Source organism: Pelmatolapia mariae, linkage group LG15 (assembly GCF_036321145.2).
Source record: "Pelmatolapia mariae isolate MD_Pm_ZW linkage group LG15, Pm_UMD_F_2, whole genome shotgun sequence".
Taxonomy (NCBI): Eukaryota; Metazoa; Chordata; class Actinopteri; order Cichliformes; family Cichlidae; genus Pelmatolapia; species Pelmatolapia mariae.
The window spans coordinates 28,130,892-28,151,417 of record NC_086240.1 but is presented as its reverse complement, the minus strand read 5'-3'; the positions used below and the strand labels follow the sequence as shown (position 1 = coordinate 28,151,417).

General features: G+C 44.0%; 1 protein-coding gene across 5 annotated transcripts in view; it reads right to left on the bottom strand.

Annotated features, from left to right (window-relative positions):
* Positions 1-225: 225 nt before the first annotated feature.
* The window catches only part of LOC134643786 (serine/threonine-protein kinase PAK 6-like), a 57,535-nt gene continuing 37,234 nt past the window's right edge, over positions 226-20,526 (bottom strand). For 2 of the 5 annotated variants that reach the window (XM_063496345.1, XM_063496346.1), the window contains exons 2-11: positions 13,407-13,520; positions 11,448-11,525; positions 7,850-8,101; positions 5,198-5,755; positions 4,453-4,896; positions 4,247-4,380; positions 3,753-3,879; positions 1,863-1,988; positions 1,321-1,455; positions 226-1,023 (exon numbers count right to left, since the gene is read on the bottom strand). In XM_063496345.1, the coding sequence (XP_063352415.1) occupies positions 856-1,023; positions 1,321-1,455; positions 1,863-1,988; positions 3,753-3,879; positions 4,247-4,380; positions 4,453-4,896; positions 5,198-5,755; positions 7,850-8,056 (1,899 nt within the window). In that variant the 5' untranslated portion in view covers positions 8,057-8,101; positions 11,448-11,525; positions 13,407-13,520 and the 3' untranslated portion in view covers positions 226-855. Of the gene's footprint in view, positions 1,024-1,320; positions 1,456-1,862; positions 1,989-3,752; positions 3,880-4,246; positions 4,381-4,452; positions 4,897-5,197; positions 5,756-7,849; positions 8,102-11,447; positions 11,526-13,406; positions 13,521-16,034; positions 20,492-20,526 lie in introns of those variants that run through there. The other 3 variants (XM_063496344.1, XM_063496347.1, XM_063496343.1) reach the window with 3 other exon arrangements.

Here is a 20,526-nt window from a genome sequence, read left to right as displayed (position 1 = left end):
TAACTGGATTAACACGCGTATCATGTCCCCGTTTTAAATTTTAAAAAATCATCTAGATTTTCCACCTGAAGAGGTTACATCAGTAACAGGTCAAGTTTGGACTTTGTGAGGGAGTAACCGGACGTTTGGCTGCGATGGCGTTTTCTCTGTGTCAGGATCCATTTTAGCTTCAATAAAAATATTTATAGGACTCAACAAAGAGACAAACGGGGAAAGACAAAAAGGTTAAATAAAAAAGATTTAATCTGCATCTTTTGTGCAAAGTCACATTGAAACTGTGCAAAGCTTCAAAATAAACCGATCGACGGGAGGAAGAGCTCATCGTCATCATCATCATCACGGGGTAAAACATTTTCCCGATGAAGAGCTTTAAATCCAGAGCTGACCCTCTGCTGATCTCTGCTGGGCAGCATTGATCAATTTATTGGTTGTTTATTGGCTCTGATACAGAGAGAAACTTCTTGAAGCCAGAGGATCATCTCCGGCTCTGCTGAAACGAACGTGCCTGTTTTCACTCGTTTGTTTGAAGCTGTTCTGCACCCACAGCTCTGAGCTGATCATTATTATTGATCTGTGATTTAAAGGTTTGACGTCGGCTGTAAAATTACTGAAATGCTGTATAAACTAGGATCTTTGAAAACATGAAGGAGCCTGAAATGTTCTAAAGTTTAAATTCTCCGTTTTAAAAAACACTCGCCCTAGAGCAGCACCAACAGCTGTTCAGCAAGTCTGGCCAATCAGAGATGAGCTGATGCGCAACCGAGCCACAATAAGAGTCTCCCAGCTGAGTCTCAGATGTCTTCAGAGGAATCAGGGTTGGGTTCGGGCGAGCCTCTTCAGATGGGTCTCGGGTGTTCAGCAGAGTGACATGCGTTTGCGGTACTGCTCCACCAGAGGAACGAGGCAGCGTGGTGAGCCGGCCTGCAGCATGAATGGGTGCTCCAGCAGGTCGGCGGCGCTGCTCCTCTGCAGCGTGTCGCGGGTCAACATGCAGCCCAGGAAGTCCTTTAACACGGGAGACACCTGGACACAAACACAGTGACATCATCAGCGACTGTCAGGATGAATGATTACATCATCATCAAATGCTACAACTAATCTGGGCCCACGACCCACGACCAGCATATTAGCATTTTAGTAACTGATGTTCAGAAAAAATCTGATTTTGTGTTTTCAGATTTAACTTACATGAGAACGAAGATGTGACAGATAAAATTTAGAAGGACCCTTATATGTATGTCTGTTGGTCCTCAAAGCATGTTCAGGCCTCGGGTCCTCACTCCATATAAAAATAAAACTAAGTGTGTGTGTGTGTCTGACCCGCTGGACGTTCTTGACGCTTGGCGCTGCTTCGTCTCGCAGCTTCTTCATTGCAGTGATGGGCGTGTCACTGAAATACGGTGGCTCTCCATCAACCATCTCCACCACCATGATTCCCAGAGACCAGATGTCCACCTGAAAACAGGAAATGGTCAGACCTCAAAGGCATGCTTTTAATTTGTGCGTGTGAATGGGTGGATGACTGAATGTAGTGTAAAGCGCTTTGGGGTCCATAGGGACTAAGTAAAGCGCTATACAAATACAGGCCATTTTTTTACCATTTTAATTTGAAATAAGACCTAGAAACTTAACTATTTGATGTTTTTTTTAGTTTTCATGTGAAACTGTGATTGGTTACTGAGAACTGTGAATATCAGTTACTGTAAATATAAATGTGATATTTGTTTAACCTTGTTCAAACTGAGGTTTGGACTTTTGTTTAACTCTAAGACTTATCCTAAGACTTATCCAGCTTTTTTCCACCGGTTTAATTGACTCATTAAATTATTTGGCAGGAACATCCTTCATGTGCTCGTCTTTACCTCGGTGCCATATGGCGTTTTGGCGATCACCTCAGGAGCCATCCAGTATGGGGTCCCGACCAGAGACTTTCTCTTTGGGACTTCTTTGCTGATCTGAGCGCAGAAACCAAAGTCGGACAGTTTGATCTGCAGCAGGATCCAAGAAGGAATTTCATAGATTTACTAACAGAAAACCTCTGAGAATCATTTTCCAGCTGTTTGTGTGACCGATACTCAGCAGTATTTCAGTCATTTCTGACTGAGGCTTGATTAGTCACTGTTATCAGGATCTGAATACTTTATTAATCCCAGAGGAAATGATGTGGTCACAGTTTCTCCAAGACAGCAAGGACATAACTAACAAGTTAAAGGTCATGAAATAATGCAAAATATTATATTACCAAATAGCTCTAATATACACAAAATTAAATATAGATAGAGTTCAAGTTGAGGTGTCCCTCTGCAGAGGGTGTGCAGGTATTTAAGGTGTGCAGGTATTGGACTGTGTACGGTGCTTTAGATGGAGGAGTTGTACAGAGATACCCACAGGCAGGAATGATTTCCTGTGTCGTTCAGTGGTGCATTATGGGTAAACTCAGTCTCTCACTGAGGATGCTACTGTGACTGGCCAGTGCATCATGGAGTGGCTGGGAGGTGTTTTCCAGCACTGTCCTGAAACACCACATGTATAATGTACACCACTGAGCCCTGCTCTCATACACTGCCAAATGTAACTTTATCTGTGAAGCTGGATTTAAGGTATACATGTTTAACTTTAGAATGTGTTTAGCGCCATCTTCTGTCAGTACAGAATATGATGTCACTAGGTTGGTTGCAGCTAATAGACTCACATTAGTTTATGTTAGCTAACTAGTGACAGAACTGATAACTCAGAGGAAAATAAGGACACTGAAACTAAAAATCAGTCAGCAGCAGTTTTGTGCTGATGTCAGCTGATTGCACAGCGCGGTACACCTGTCCAGACGAGGAAACGAGATGAGTGTCGGATTCCAGCTTGTCCGTCTGGTAACTTAAACAGGTTCTCCTCCACCCTGTCCTTATTAATAAAGTGTTCTGCAACCTCTGACAACCAACAAGTGGATGTCCTATTTCATTGCAGCTAGCCAAACAACAAAGAACCACTGACTGCTGATAACACAGAGAGTGAAAGTGGACAGTATATCATTGTTTTTACCATAAACTCATTGTTGAAGCCAGGGGCTGCACAAAAATGACCCTTAGACTCTGAACATGTTCTAAAAAATTTAACCTTCCAGCTTGAATCCAGCTTCACAGTTACATCAGTGACAGTTGACATCAGGGCTTCATGATTTAGACTGGCTTTTATAATGTAATGTTTAATGGCCATTTTAACTTGGATAACACATTTTATTGGCCTTGCAGATCAGTTTATTGAGTTTGTTGGCATTTGAGTTTTGACTAACTAATAACCTAAATAATCTGGAAAAAAGATGCCTGATCCTGGTGACCAGCAGAAGTTGTTTTCTTTACTGTAAAGTAGTACTGGCAGTCATACAAACTCTAATGGAAACGATTAGAAACCTCTTATCAATCAGACAAAGACAGACATATATTGGTACATGTCTGTCTTTGAGATTATAAATGGTCTTTAATTATTTTAGTATTTTTTAGTATTTATAATTTATAAAATGTATAATATTTTGGAAATAAAAACTCACAAACACTCAGCTTTGTCTAACTGTAATGTCAAACTTTAAAAAGATAGAGATGGTCCTCATTAGGCATTTTTGGGTTTAGGGTACTCATTATGTGATAAACACAAGTTTGTGTGAATTCTCTGTATCTGTTGATAATCCAGGTTTAATTTTTAAGAAGTTCTGTAAATGAACGATGTCAAAGATGTGTCACAAAGAAGAAGAAGGGTGTTACCCTGCCGTCCAGGGTGAGCAGGATGGAGTCGCTCTTGATGTCTCGGTGGATCACACCCTGAGAGTGCAGGTAAGACAGCGCCTGCAGGACCCCCTCACAGACTGTCGCTATCTGCTCCTCGTTCAACCTGAAACACACAGAAACATCATCGTAAATGGCCTGTATTTGTATAGCGCTTTACTTTACACTACATTCAGTCATCCACCCATTCACACACTGGTGATGGCAAGCTACATTGTTGCTACATTGTTGCCCTGGGGCGCACTGACAGAGGCGAGGCTGCCGGACACTGGCGCCACCGGGCCCTCTGACCACCACCAGTACGGAACGGTGAAGTGTCTTGCCCAAGGACACAACGACCGAGACTGTCGGAGCCGGGGCTCGAACCAGCAACCTTCCGATTACAAGACAAACTGCCAACTCTTGAGCCACGATCGCCCCATGAACACAGAGAACATCTCCCAGACGACACACCTGAGAGACTTCCAGCTCACCTGGTCTCACTGACGATGTGGGTTAGAGCGCCACCTTGCAGGTACTCCATGATGACCCACAGCTCATCCTCCACTAGAGCGCTACGGTACATCTCCACCACATTCTGGTGCTGGTAGTCCCTCATGATCACCACCTGAAACATATGAAATGAAGATCAGTCGAACTGCAAACAGGTAGATCTTCGCCCACCTCACCACACCTGTACCTCATTAAAGAGCAGCTCTCGCCGTTGCTGCTTCCTGAGGTCCATCATCTTCACAGCCACCTGTCTCCCGCTGCACTTTTCCCGGGCGATGCAAACCACGCCTGTGGACCCCTCTCCAATCTTCACAAAGTTCTCCAAAGTCATCCTCGGGTCGCCAGGGTCCACCACCATCTGTAGTGCCTCCTTGAACTGCTCATGGGTCACCTTTGGAGGACCGCCATCGGACCCCGCCTGCTGGTTGGAGGCGACTGCGTGACCTGGGGAGCCAGTTGGGGGAGGGTGGGGCTGGGAGGGGCTGTCCTCAGTTGTTAGGTTTGGAGATTTGATAGGAGCATTGAAGGCAGAGGATGGGCGAGGCAGCCTCTGAACTACGGCTCTACCTGTGATGATGGGACTGCTGGTGCTGTTAGGAGGGGGCAGGAGGCGGGAGGAGGGTGAGGCCAGCTGATGGAGAAAAAGAAGAGACACTGAGTTAAAGCTTCAGGTGTTTCCTCTTTTAATGCTACACTGTGCTAGCGGTTTCTTCCTGTTCAGGTCAGGCTATGCTAGCTGTTTACATTTCTATAGTCTGTATTTATCCTAAGCTAATATATCTGCATTTTGTATCGAGCCATTTCCTATACTTGTTCTAATCAGATGTGTTGATGCTAGCCCGTGTAGCTTCACATGGTTTGGTCTGTCCTCAGCAGACTCATTCTAATGAATTTGTTAAAATGGTGGAAGTGATCCAAACACTGAGTCTCACCTGGAGGTCATAGGACGAATGCGGTCTTCTTGAATTTTCTCTGGATGAGAACAGCAGGTCAGGCAGGTGACCCACAGCTGGTCTTAGCCTCACCTGGTGCCTATTGGTCTCCACAGTGTAGGAAGCTGTCCTATTTCTTAGTTCCGCCCCCTCACTGCGGGCGTACAGTCCACTTGGTTCACCTGTCCTCTGAGGTTTGTCTAGTTTAAGGGGTGTGGTTTCAGACGAGGAATCCACCTGGCAGGTAGACTTGGCTCTCTGCAGGGCCCCGTTCAGTTTGGGGCTGCTGCTGTCACTGCGCACCTGTCGTATCCGGTCCTGCCAGTAGGTAGAGCTCCCACCACTTTTCACACTGCCGCCGCGGTGACTTAGCTCCTCGTACTGGTACGACTCGTCCTCGGCCAGTTCTCCCAGCCGGCCCATCGATCGGGCACGTTTCCGTGCCGACGGACTGCTCCGGCGCAGAGAGTTGGAACTGCTGACCGACAGACGAGTCATCTCAGAGATCACATGACTGATGTAGTCTCCATGGCCGATGAAGCTGCCGCGAACGATGGTCTGCAGAAGAAACCAAAACAAATCAAAGTAACTCCAACGGCTCAGAGCACCACCGCACTGCTGCACTACCCTTACAGACTTCCTCACAGGACCACACGTCCTCTCTTAGCAGCCAATCATCTGCTTTCCCTGATCCACAAAGACTCAGTGAAGCTCCTCCTGACCTTCTCTATCGACCAAACATCACATGTGCAGAGCTCTTCCTCAGCATGAATGCACACTGCTGCTTGTTCACCTATCGATTTAACCTTGGACACCTCGTTCCTGTGTCTTCATGGTATCATCAGCTTCATCCCTCTGTACTGCACATCACCATGTTCTCAGACCCGGTAGATTTGTTCTTCATTTTCATCATCCTCTCACCACCCACCGCCCTCTCCTAGACCTCCCCATACCTGCACAGGTGCGTCATTTGCCTGCCTTCACTTCCTCCTTACTAATCCTCTGCACTTCCTGAGGTCCTCACTAACTGTCCATCTGTCCTCCTCTCTCTCATTTTCTACATTGATCAGCTCCTCAGAGTCCTCCTTCCATTTTCTCGTCGCAGTGTCTTCAATCGTTAGCACATTTCTGCTCTTACTCACTCTGTCCTCCTTACATACAGCTCACTATAAGCCCATTCTTTTTTCTCTTTGCTGTACATCTGCCTACCTCCTTCATCTCTCTGACTGTCCCCCTTTTACTTTGCTAATATCTTCTTTTGAATACCTTCTGTACTTCCTTATTCCATCACCTAGTCTCCTCGTCCTCTTTCCTCAGTCCAGATACACAAACACCTTCTTGGTACTCTCACATCATCCGAAAACTCTCTTGGTGGTAGGACAGGGAACTCATTAACGTTAATGTTGCTGAACTCTGAGCACTATACTACAGCTACTAGTACTGCTGCTGCTGCTGCCACTACTACTACTGCTACTACTAGTACAAATAATAATGATAATAATAAAAATGATAATAATAATAATAATAATAATAATAATAATGATAATAATAACAATAATAATACCATGACCCTTAAATCTGTAAGATATCTGAGGTGATCTCCAGAAGAAAAACAAATAAAAATTATTGTTTGCATACATAAAAAAAGGATGATTTCTACCAAAATCATCTGCTGAAGCATTTTTCAACTTTTCATATCATTATTATTATTATTATTATAATTACTAGTAGCAGTAGTAGTATTTTTGGTTTGCAAATATGAAATGCCATTTAAAATCAATGTTTAATAATCAACTAAATAAACAGATGAGAAAGTGATGTTGTGAGCCTGCCCTTTAAACCCTTTAAAATGGGTGAGTACACAGTTGCTCACCTGTTTATGCATTCATGTTTTCATGTATGCATCAGCATCATTTTAACAAGAAGTTTTACCCACCAGAGAACAAAAACAATGACTGACGATGTCATGTTTACATTAGTTTTACTGGTTTACCAGGTAAGCTTAGCGTGAACTGCGGGTGATGAGTACTCGCTGATAAACTACAGCTACAATATTAAAGAAGAAAAAAACTCCAAGTACTGCAGAGTTTTGAGTTGGTACTAATCAAATTAAACTAAAGATTAAACACCTTGTTTCAGACTGCTGCTGCAGACAGAAGGAATCAGGAAGTTTATTCTGGGATTTACAGTTTGTGTTTGTGGTGCAGCTGAAAGATTCAGATTCCTTTGTTTTAAATGTCGTCCGCTGTCAGCCACATGGCATATGGTCTCCTGCTCATCCCACTGAGCTAAACCGGTGCCTGAGGAAGTATTGATACAGTAAAGACGTTTTTATATGGTGATCCATGACGAGGAAGCACAGTCACTGTGAAGGACCCGAGACTCTGGGAAAGTTCCTGAAGGTACTTCAGATTGGTTCTGATCTGTGCAGAAAGCTGTGATTGTCGTTAATGTTGCTGTTCATCAATAAATCAGCTTCTTCATCAGCTTTCTGATGTTCAATGAGACGCACCACTTGGACCAGCGCACGCAAATACGCGATCGATACGTTCGACTGATCCGTCATCGTGCTGGCGTTGGTACCTGATCATCAGACACAGGTCCATTACATTTACAGCAGCCTTGAGAGATTATTGAAATGATCCATCCCACCTTTTTGGGTCCTAGTTCAACATTGGTGATCCTGGAGGGGTCCACCAGGGGGCGTGGCCTCTTCAGCGTGTCGATGACGCTCTGCCACTGCGGCGGCAGCCCCACGTAGCATCCTGAGGTGACGTCAAACGATGTGTGGACGCGGTGCTGGAAGTCCTGTGGCGCCGAGATCTCCAGCCTGTGCTTCTTCTTCCTGCGCCGGAACATCAGCACGGAGGCGTAGAGGCAGCGGCACCAGCCGGGTAGTGAGAGCTGAGGGAAACAACAACAACAATACTGGTAATCAGACGGCGACATGATGGACGTCTTACAAACATTCACACTCAGGGAGTCAGAGCACTGACAGCTCCTCTTCCTGCTCAGGTGAGTCACCTGAGCAGAGTCACATGACCTCACCCTCCCTCTCAGAAACCGACCAAACAGCCCAGGTGACAATCTCACCTGGCTGCATGAGTAAAAGGGCGCTGACCTGAAACTGACTCTGAGTCACTCTGCAGCTTCGATTTGCTGAAACTTTATTCAGAACAACAAAACCTGACATTTTCTGAGGTGCTCACGGGCCACCAGCTCGGAGCTGTGATTATCGGCTCAGCCTGTGTTTTTAAATCAGGCTTTGTTCTTCAGAATGAATCCAGTGCTCCTGTAACCGTTACTAAACACAGCATGCTTTTATTTTGGTGGGCAACTGTTCCAGGCTTAAATGTTCAGCACATGCTAGTAAGAAAAACCTGAACTAAAGCTTTACATTTACCATCCATCTGAACTTCACATTCAAAACAACTGCTTTTAAGTCTGCTCCCATGACTCTGTATAGTTTGCATACACTCACCAGCCACGGCACTGGGTTCATACGATCGGTATTAGTGCATATGCATCGTCAACCATCATGGTATTTAGGCATGATCAACACAACCTGCTGGCATTCACACTGAGCATCAGAATGATGAAGAAAGGTGACCTAAGTCACTTTGAATATAGCGTAGTTGTTTCAGAATCCACCAACCTGCTGGAATTTTCCCACCAACCATCTCTGAGTTTACAGAGAAGGTCTGGAACAGAGAAACAGGAGGTCACATAACCACTCGTTACAATCAAGGACTGCAGAACAGCATCTCTGAACCTTGAAGGAGATGGGCTACAGCAGCAGAAGACCACACCAGGTGCCTGTTGAGCTTGTAAATCTGAACCATGAAGAGTCAAAGCAGCTCTGAAGGAAAAAGGAGCTCCAACCAGTTAAGTAGAAAGCTGTACCTAATAAAGTGGTTGGTTGATTGTAATTTATAATCTAAAAGTGAAAAAAAGCCAGAGTTATGGCCTGGGAGGTTAGGGTTGTGCTTTTGTTTTACACGAAACTGTGCTGTCTGTGTCATCAGAGCGTTGGTGTTGATGTGACTCAGCTTTCAGGTTAATCCAACATTAATCTGGATTCTTGTGTCACAGCAATCTGATCTGTGGATTAGTTCCTGCATGCCAAGGTTATGATCATTAACTACCACCAAAACAATACCAAAATATGTTTCCTGTGAACCAAAATAGATGTTTTGACATCGGTCGCTGGCCAGCTGCCAGCTCTATGCTCATTAGGCAATCATGTATGTTTTGCCACATCACTTGGTGAGGCAGCAGAAACCATACCTGCACATTCAGACAGATGCAGTTTAATGTCCTTCTGTGCCTGAGACATACTCATCTTATAGAAAAGTCTCTGTGTGTTTGTCCACTGGAACATTTTACAATCAAGTTACTGAATAAAAAAAAGATTTTATGGTTTTTAGTATTTAGTACTGGTTTTCAATCCCAAGCTCAAATTTACTGAACATAAAGATTTTAAGAGAATTTAAAGCAGTCACACAAACATCCTCCTGTAGCCCAGCTCTGACAAGAAGGAAAATAGAAATCCTGTTTGGTGACATCATTGTCATATCTTAAGAAGATGTGATCTAATGTGAGAGTTTCAGAGTTTAGGTTGAAATATAAATGAAGGACGACCCGTTTCAACAAAACAAAACAAAATATGAAATGGTATTCGGCACTGAACGCCTAGCCAAAAGGACAATTTGTCAATACAGAAGTATCAGGAAGTATTAGGAAGTACTGATGAAGTACTGATGAAGTACTGATGAAGTACTGGTGAAACTCAGATTCCCACTTGGCTCTGGTTCAGGTGTTTTTATTCCAAAACCTGATCTGATCTTCTGAGATGTTCATCCAGATGAATGCCCTCTACAACTTGATAACTAAAAAGACTAATGAACGAATTAACTTAATGGATAGAAATTCCGGTGCAGTAAGTGAATGGAGGTGAAGGTGGAGACTTTGGTGACTTCAGGATGTCTGTTCTGCTACAGGCTAACACCTCGAGCTCATTATGGGGCAGTTTACAGTTCAGTGTGAAAATGCTGGAATGAAAATCAGCATCTCCAACTCAGTGGCCACGGAAAAGGTGGAGTGCCCTCTGCGGGATGGGTGATGGATGTATGGATTGATGGATAGATGGGTGGACGGATTGGCCGGTGGGTGGATAGATGGGTGGATGGATGGGTGGGTGGTGAATGGATGGATGGGTAGGTGGCTGGGTGGATGGATAGATGGATTGGTCGGTGGGTGGATGGATGGATGGGTGGAATGGGTGGATTGGTTGGTGGGTGGATGGATGGGTGGATGAATGGGTGGGTGGTGAATGGATGGATTGGTGGATGGTTGGATGGATGGATTGGTGGGTGGGTGGATGGATTGATGGGTGCGTGGGTGGATGGATGGATTGGTGGATGGTTGGATGGATGGATTGGTGGGTGGGTGGGTGGATGGATGGATTGGTGGATGGTTGGATGGATGGATTGGTGGGTGGGTGGATGGATTGGTGGGTGGGTGGGTGGATGGATGGATTGGTGGATGGGTGGATGATGATGGATGGATGGAGCATGAAAACTGTTAAAAACTAAAATAAAATTAAACAATAAGAATTTAAATGAAATGAGCTGTGGGAAGTGAAATTCAACAGTGACCTTGGTTACAGCGGAGCATGGGCACGTATTAAACCTCTCACAGTGATGACGTGCCCAGCTGAAAGTCAGAGCAGCAGCAGTTTTATTAACTTTGTTTATTTTTGGTAGTTATATGCACTTTAAATATATTTCATTGTAGTTCTGTTCTCCTGGTTAGTGTGTGTTTATTGTAGATTTGGTTCTTAGACTGTTGTGGTTTTAATTTTTTTAAATTTTACTGGTAATTATATTTATGTGTCATGGACAAGGATTCATACTCAGTGTTTAACCGTATTAAATTTCATCATCATTATTAAACAACAGCAATAATAATACACTCTGCTGCTATAAAAATTATTTTATGTCATTTGTTTTCATTGATGCATTCTTTTACATTTGTGTTAATAAAGTTTGAATTGAAGAATAAGCAGGGTGTGTGTGCAGCCTTCATCATACCTGGATGAACAACTGAAACGTGTCACCAGTTTCATCTTCATCACACATCACACCAGTGAGGACCGAGCACAGTGTCCCCAAATGGTCTGAAAGCAAAGCACACACACACACACACACACACACACACACACGCACACACGCACACACACGTGTCTCACCTGTGTGTGAGTTGGTGTCTCTCCACCTCAGGTAAAACCAGGTCCGGTCTGCTGCTGATCAGATGACTCCACCTCAGCCTGAAGGGAACAAGAGAGATGATGAAGCACAGAGCCTGCTCCTCCTCCTCTTCATCAAATATCATCATCATCTATTCTCCTCCTCTGACTGACCGGATGAGATTGCTCCACATCCTCCTCCGCACCCTCTCAGCAAACAGGAGGAGGAGGAGCTGTTAATCAGCTTTCACCTTCCAGCTGTTTATGTTTCAGGCAAGGGGTGGAGCCAATGGTTGACCCAGTACATACACAGACAGGCCTTACCAACCTGTACAGGTGGCTTGTTAGAGTATTTAAAAGTAGAATGGGAGGGAGATCCTTCAGTTTTCAGGCCCCTCTTCTGTGGAACCAGCTTCCAGTTTGGATTCAGGAGACAGACACTATCTCTACTTTTAAGATTAGGCTTCAAACTTTCCTTTTTGCTAAAGCATATAGTTAGGGCTGGATCAGGTGACCCTGAATCCTCCCTTAGTTATGCTGCAATAGGTGTAGGCTGCGGGGGGATTCCCATGATGCAGTGGGTGTTTCTTCTTAACTCACTATGTGTTTATAGACCTCTCTGCACTGAATCATACTTGTTATTAATCTTCCACAGCATGCCTTTGTCCTCTCTTTGTCCTGTCCCCCGTTCGTCTCTGAGCCTGGTTCTGCCAGAGGTTTCTTCCTGTTAAAAGGGATTTTTTCTTTCCCACTGTCAGCAAAGTGCTTGCTCATAGGGGGTGAGCTCTCTGTATTATTGGTCTTTACCTTACAATATAAAGTACCCTGAGATACTGTTGTTATGAATTTGTGATATATCAATAAAACTAAATAGTTTTCTGTTTTAAATTCTGTGAAGCACCTTTAGAAAAAACTTTATTCATACTGTTATCTGTGGCTGTTGTTCACAGAGGGGCACATTTAAACTGGAGTTCCCCACCCCTGTTGTAGGCCATCACATCTATATTTGTAAAGCTTTCACCACCCGGGGGCAGCATTTCACCTGTGTGTGTGTGTGTCTGTGTGTGTGTAGCTTGCAATTTAATTTAAACATTTCCATAGCAACAGAGCACTCCTCCAATCAGATGTTGTCACTGTATCAGGTTAGTGAACCGGCCTCCACCCAGCCTGGAGCTCAGCATTACTGAAGCATCCACAGAAGAAGTTTGTCCTCCAACATGTCTGGAGAACACTTCCTGAAGATGGCTCAGAGATACAGACACACTGTCTGCAGGTATAAAGAAGGGAGGGGTGACTCCAGAGCTGTGTGGTCTGCGCCACATCATAAGCAAAATACAAATGGAGAATATAAACTCCCCATTATTCCACTGTGGAGCTCTGTCATGACCCACCTGCCTCGGATTGTCCATCTTCCCGCAGCCTCCCAAGGGGCAGCACCACAGAAACTAAATACACGTTCTCCCATAGGGGGGTGCTCTTTCTGGAAGCTTTCATCCTGCGTTTGATGAAAGGGTTCAAAACAATCGATGTAATCCCATTTATAAAATGTAAATACCTCTCCGTGAATATTAACATTTTGATTTCTGCACCACCCCGAACAGCTGCTGCTTCTCCATGCGCGCGTTAAAAGAATCCTGGTGTCTTATGGGTAAAATCAGCTTCAGCTTTCAGCGGCATCTCTTCTTCCTTCACGAGTTTACCTCCAGTGAGAGTCAGCTGACTGTTTCCTGCTCACCTTTGGCCTCGTAAACTGTCCAGGATGTTTGAGCAGTTACCGTTTTACTGTTTCTGGGAATCCCCGTGACCTTTGAACCCTGTGATATTCTCTGTGTGCACACCTCAACCTGAATTGGAGGAAAATGCTGTTTGCAGATGTGTGAACGAAGCCTTTGTTGGTGCTGGTCTGATTCCAGCTGTTTTTAGCAGCTGTGTTTTCAGGGTGTGGCTGGCTCGCTGACATACCTGAGGAAACTGTCTCTACATGACCAGACAGTTCCGCCACGGCTCCTCGTCTGACTGGAACTACACTCATCCCCATGCGCAGGCAGGCTTACCAGAGACAGCGCCCCCCAGTGGCTGCAGGAACAATGACAGATCACAGCAAGAAGTCAGGTGACCCAGTTACGCATAGCCATATAGGCATGTTCGAGCACAACTTTAATGCTACCAACTTCTTTAAAAAGTATAATTTGTATATGTTAATGTTCACAACTCATTTATGAAATTAAAATAAATAAAAATAAAAACAAACTAAAGAAAAATTATTAAAATGTTAAATTAAAAGTTTTACACATTTAAGAAAACATTTCAAATAAACTTAAACAATGAAATAAAATTTCTTTAAAACTTAAAAACTATAATTAAAAAAAAACCAAACAAATCATAAAAAGTGAAATTAAACTACACCGAAAATACAATACAAAATATACATGTATATATATATATATAAAGAAAAGAAAAAAATAAATAAATAAAAACAAAAGAAATTTAAAATTAACAGAAAAACCTTAATGAAAATAAAATGTAGCATACTAATTTATAAAAACAGTAATAAAAATATTAAATATAAAACAAAGGCAAAATAAAGAAGATTAAATCTAAAGAGCACCATAAAAATGATAAGCTCAAACAAAACGATATAAACCTTTACCATTTGGAATGAAGGAAAGTTAAACTGCACTGACTATTGTACTGTGCAGAAGTCGACATGCCCCTCATTTCTTCATATTTTGCTTTTTTGGCTTCCTTGACGCTTTAGTGCTCATGAGCAAGAATCCTGCAGCCTTCTGAGTCTTTCAAAGTTTTTCTTTGGACTTTGGCTGCTTTTTCACTCATGTTCAGTCCTTGTACCTGACCATTTTCACAGAGTCTTCAGCCATCTGTGACACGGTGGAGGCTCTGTCATAGTTTCAGCTGCAGGTCAGTCAGTGGTGTTGGAGATCTTTGATAAACTGATGATCCACCATGCAGGAAAATCTGGAAACATCTGACTGACAGCAGTTTCCTGTTTCAGCATGGGAGTGATCCAAACACACTGCAGTTCATTAAACTGTACCAGAACTCTAACAGAGCCGGACCTCACCATAACTGAAGCAGTGTGAGATCATTCTGACCGAGAACAAAAGGCAGAAACATCCAAAGAAGAAGCCTGAAGAACTCTTCCTGAAGATCCTCACCAAGCTGACACAGAGCTGCAGGATGAAGCGGCTCACAGTACAGATTCACTTTTAGGGTCATTAAAAACGTGAAACTCAGTTTCCACCTTATGAGCTGTATTTTTGCACTTGTTTCAATATTTTATAACCATCACTGCTCCCAACAAACACAGTAAGCTGTTTACATCCCTGCAGTGTTTCCACTTTCTGTAAACAGTCTGTTGTTGGTTTTGAACACTTTTTGGACATCTTTAAAAAAAAAAAAATCCTACTCAGCTTTTTTTTAAAGAACTGTGTTAATAATTTTCTTGTATTTTATTTTAGATTCTTTGCTTTCGTGTGGTCAGCATTGTGGCCTCACAGCGGCTTCCTCCCACAGTCCAAACACATGCTGTTAGTGGGGTTAGGTTAACTGGTGACTCTAGATTGCCCACAGGCGTGAGTGGTTTTTTGTCTCCAAGTGTAAAAGCCTGGATATGGCAAAGTCTGCAGTGAAAGCAGGAGGAAAACACTGAGACATCAGTCTACGACACATCTCCACCGATTCACACCCACTCACCTCTGAAGCTCCTCAGCAACAACAGAGAGCAACCAAACATCCCAGAGCAACCAAACACCCCTCTGGCTTCCTGCATACTGAGTTAACTGATGGTTCTTCATTGGCCATGTGTGTGTTAATGTGTTTTTTTAGTCAGAGTCGGAAGTGTACCATCAGAGACACACACAGGTGTTCACAGGTCAGTTACACTTCCACACGGAACCACCATTCATGAAGATCAGTTTACCCCACCAGACACACACACACACAGAGTCAGGTGTGAGGCCAAACTTTACACATAATTTTTTCTTTGCTACAACCAAACTCCATTCAAATATTGTCTGATTTAACATGTGTGTTCTGAGTCTTTAAAGCTGCATAAGGACTGAATAAAGACAAACCAGCAGACCGAGCCTCTGCAGAACAAAACAGAACCCGGAGTCGAGTGAAGGTTGTTCTTAGGTAAAAGTTTTAGAGTGGAACCCTTTCCACCTGAACTGTCTATGCAGAGTTCTTCTTTCTGCAGGTTTCTTTGCAAGGTTCTATAAAGAACACATGAACACAGAATCACCCGGAACCACAGGGGGGGGTTATAGTACCATGGGGAACCTTTGCGAGGGTTCTCCTCCTGTTTCTGTCTCATAAGAGTTCTACTGAGAACCCAAACCTGGATCATTTACAGAAACAGAATATTTATACATAATCAGACTGCTGATACCAACAAGTTATTCACAGTTAAGGTAAAGGTCCTCATGCAAGCTTAAGAACCGGGTTCTGTAAAGAACTGTAGAACTTTAAAGCCACAGTGCTGGTATTTGACAGACGCCGTTATCTAGAACGAGATAATGCGGCCTGTAGAGAATAAGTTAATTTAACTCAAAACACACACATGCTCACCTGGCTGCGAAGTCCAGGTGAGTTGGTTCCTGCTGTTGTTCTCCTCCTTGGACTGACTCTCTCTCTCTGCTGCTCCTCTTCTTTCTCCTCCTACCGTGTCTTCCTCCCTCCCCCACCTCGCTCGTCCTTGTCTCAGCTGGTTTCAGGTGGAGGGGGAGGAGTTTGAGTCTTTCATATTCGAAGAAGCTTTATTGGCACGAAACAACAGCAGCAGCAAAGTGAAAACACATCAGTTGATGTGTGAAAAAAACAAGGCGCACAGATAAACTCTGAGGTCATCTGACTGTCTCTGACTGCACAGGTGATCATGTGACTTCTTTTGGAAGAGAACCATCAAAAGTGGCTTTGAGACAGCAAAGAGTCCATGAAAGCAGCAGAGGAGACAAAGGGGAGGCAAGGTCTGTGTCAGCATGCAGGCTGCAGCACGCCTCGCCATGCCCTGAGGCGGGGGAGGACGAGACTCAAACCGCCACACTCTGTTCACTCTGAACTCTGCTTCTCACACTTAAACCGCTAAAGGAACCAGTTTGGGGTCAAGTAAAGCCAGTTCACTGTGCTTTTAACAAGATTTAATTCAGACTGTGTGCCAACTACACTGGGGTTCGCCTTCTTAGTTCAACTCAGTCACATGACACCAAAATCACCTGGTGTACCTGCTGGTTTGTTTTACAATAGTCTAATATTTTATTCTTTGTTAAACTAAGGTGAAGGGTGAGGGTCAAAGGTTAAAAATACCTGAGATTAATATATTCACAGTAGCATAACTTTTATTTTCCATGGTTCAAAGAAATTCAAACTTCTGCAATCATCAAGTCACGAAACGGTAGAAGCTCTTTTCACCGCATGCTCTTTGAAAATCTGTCTTTGACATGAAAGTTTGTGGAAGAAGACTCAGATGTGGGCGTCTCGTCTCCACTGGCCCGGTATGCCATCGCAGTTAACCCGGATTAACCAGAGAATGTGCTCCAGAAGGACACAGCGCCCTCTGATGGTCAGGGTTGATTTTGATTTCCATCGTTTTTGATAATGGAGCACAAACATGAAGCAGACAGTGGAAAATGACATAAAAAGCCTCTTTATTAAGTTAGAAATAAAATAGAAGCAGGTAGATGGGTGGGCGGGAGGAGGAGTTAAAGTTTCAGCAGTAAAGAGCGGACAGCTCCCCCTTCAGCTCCGACAGGAGCAGTTGCCAACATTCAGCAACAAACGGAAAAGCCTCCTCCACATTCGGGTGTATATATGGCTGTAGTAAGCAGACAGCTGTACTTAAACTTCAGCTCAAGATTAAGATGAATCAAGCTTTAATCAACCTGTCTGAGCACCTGGGCTCATCTCCTCTAAAACGCTCCACCATCCAGCCTTCAGCATCCTTCCCAGCTCCATCCTGCTCTTAGTCAGTAGGAGGTGGACACTTTCAACCATGCCCACCATATCCACCTGGGAGGTAGAGACAGGTGAGATGGTAGCACACTGACAGCCCAGCAACGGAGGTGGGTTCTTTGCTGAGAGGACAGTTGTGTGTACCAGCTGTGGGGGTGCAGTCGGCTCCAGGAGACCCAGACTGACGGAGTCTTGAGCTGCAGGAATTTGCTGCACCGTCCTGATCTCCTGCTGGAGCTCCAGGTCCACCAAAGATGACCAGTCCACTGGGAACACCGAGTTGGACACATGCAGGCCTCTGCAGGAGCAGTCAGGCCTCAGGTGTGCAACCCCGCCCCCCTGCCCTACTTGTCTGGTTAAATACCTGTGACAGCAGGTAAGAATGTTTGGCTGCAGCGCTGCATGCACCACCCTGCAGGAGTGCAGCTGCAACTCAAGCTGCAGCAGGCTGACGGCTTTGTGCTTGACCGACAGCTCACAGGAAACACACTCTGCCAGCTCCTGTCACACATACACGCACACACACACAGTCACTGCCAGGATGCTGAGAATTTAATTACATCAGAGGACTGAACAGGAAATGACTCACAGTGAACGGGTGATCAGGCGGAGTGGTATAGACAGTGGTGCAGCTGTCCAGAAACAGGAAGCAGCTGATCAGAGACTGGAGGCACTCGAGTTACTTTTCTTTAGACGGGTAAACTGATAAAAATCCCAGGAGGTGGAGCAACTGTCCACCTGAAGCAGGTAAAGCAAAAAATAAACAGAAGTCAAGGTTAAGCTGGGTTTAGACTGGGTCCCATAATCTGAAGGCTCGTTTGTGTCCCCACAGAGGTCCCCGGCCCCAGATTCAGGTGTGTTTGTATGTGCAGGCTCACCTTGACGAGGACATAATTGTCATCTGCAGCGCCTTTAAAGACTGATGAAAGTGCCTCCATCCATAAGTCTGGAGTAGATGTAATACACGTTGCCCCTTGTAGGACAAAGTGAGGATGCACTACAAATAAAATCTAAGCTGAACTCTAAATGAGTTACAGTCGGCAGGACTTTACATTTAAGGATGTCTGTACTATAAAAGATCCTGAGTTCTGAAGTGAAACCCTGCAAACTTCAAAAACTACCTAAAGTTTTCACCAAATTTTTAAAGAGTGGGTAAGTATATGCAGATGACACGTGCTTATGTACAGTCACTGCGGAAAAGGCTCAGTTATTATTAAATATTACTAAAGCCTTCTCATTAGCCCCAGACATTTTTGTTCTTGGCTCAATGGTGCCTGAGTCGCATTTTCTAAAGACTGGATCGACACTTAAGATGATAAAGGCCAGATGTGGTACCCAGCTGCAGACGACTATGCTCCTCCACAGCAGGGAGGGGGCGGGACTCCGAATGTAAGTCTACAGAGGAAATAACATCACAACAGTCCAACAACTGCCATCGGATATTTGGGTTACAGGGATCATCGGCTCCCTCACCTGGAATGGAAGCAACAATAATAAGCGTCATTAGCACTGCGTTTTAGCTGAGACAGCAGAGTGCTAACCTATCAGCCAACGCTAGCTACCATGGTTAACATAGTCTGTATGGGACACAGACACAGACACAGATACCTGCTGGTTACTGTTCAGTAACATCCAGATAATATCTGTCTGGGTTGGTCTGTTAGTACAGTGAACAATTTACATTTTTTGACGGGTTTTTTGGAGAACGAAGTGGTTAACAACATGGCTGACCATGACTACAACTTAACTGCCCTCCGCGAGGCTTGTGATGACAGTGATATCGACGATAATGAGGTGGACGAGAGTTTTTCAAAAACAAGTAAAATCGACCCGACTCATACACCTCTTAAAAGCCCAAACCCAAAGAAAATGAAGGGAAGAGACAACAGAAAAGATGATGGGAATATCGGCGTCGCCATTCTCCATGCAGTTCAGGTTCTGACTGGAAAAGTGGATGAACAAACTGAACTGTTAAAAACATTTGACAAGCGCATCGAGGCTAATACAGCGTCAAGAAAAAACAAACAAGAAATTACTCTCCTTAAGGAAATGATCGAAAAGCTCCAAAAAGAAAACAGTGCGCTCAGTAAAGCAATGGAGGAACATGCGTGATACAAAAGGAGATGGAACCTGAGACTGACTGGGCTACCAGAGAAAGATGGAGAAAACACAAGAGAAATCGTCATTGGCATACTTACAAGAGTTGTGCCTCTATCAGTGGACCGACTGCGAGACAGTGGATACAGTCCACTGCCTGGGTAAACCCAACACTGCGGCAGCCTCTAACAACACGCCAAGGGCAATCATCATCCAATTTGGGATGAGAACCATTCGGGATGAAGTTTGGAAAAAAATCGAAGGAAGCGTGAGTGTGTAATCAAATGCACATTCGCTTCAGAGAAGATTTCTCCAAAGAAGACAGGGAGGCTTGTTCTAAGCTGCGGCCAATGGTTCAGGAGGCCAGGAAGAAGGGGAAAAGAGCGTTTCTGAAGGAAGGCTCGTTTCTGAAGATAAATGCACTTTTATCTAGCAAATAAGAGTGCACTTTTTTTCTTTAAATGTTAGGAGTTTAAAGAACAATGCTAAGCGTAAGGCAACTTTTCTTTTTTGCAAAGAGCAGAAGAGCAATATTATTTTTTTGCAAGAGACTCATTCAGTGGAGGCAGATAAAAAATTTTGGAAACAACAATGGGGAGATTATGTTTTTTTCAGTCATGGGACTTCACATTCAGCTGGAGTCATGATCCTGTTCAACAGGTTTTCGGGAAATGTAATTAACCATAGGAGTGACAATAATGGACACCGGCTAATGATGGTGATTGAGTTTAATGATGTTAAATATATTCTGATTTGTGTATATGGTTATAACAAAAGAACAAAGAAAAAAAACTTTAATCGTCCTTGAATAAGATGTTGGAGGGATGGAAAGTGACCTACTACTACTGACAAAGTCTTAGTTGGAGGAGACTTTAATTTGGTCCCTGACCTAGCTATGGATTGCTTTCCTCCAAGAAGGCATAGCCACTATTACGGGGAGATTATAGTTGAATTTATTACTAAAGGAAATGTAGTTGATTTTTGGAGAATGAGAAATCCCAATGCCAAACAATAC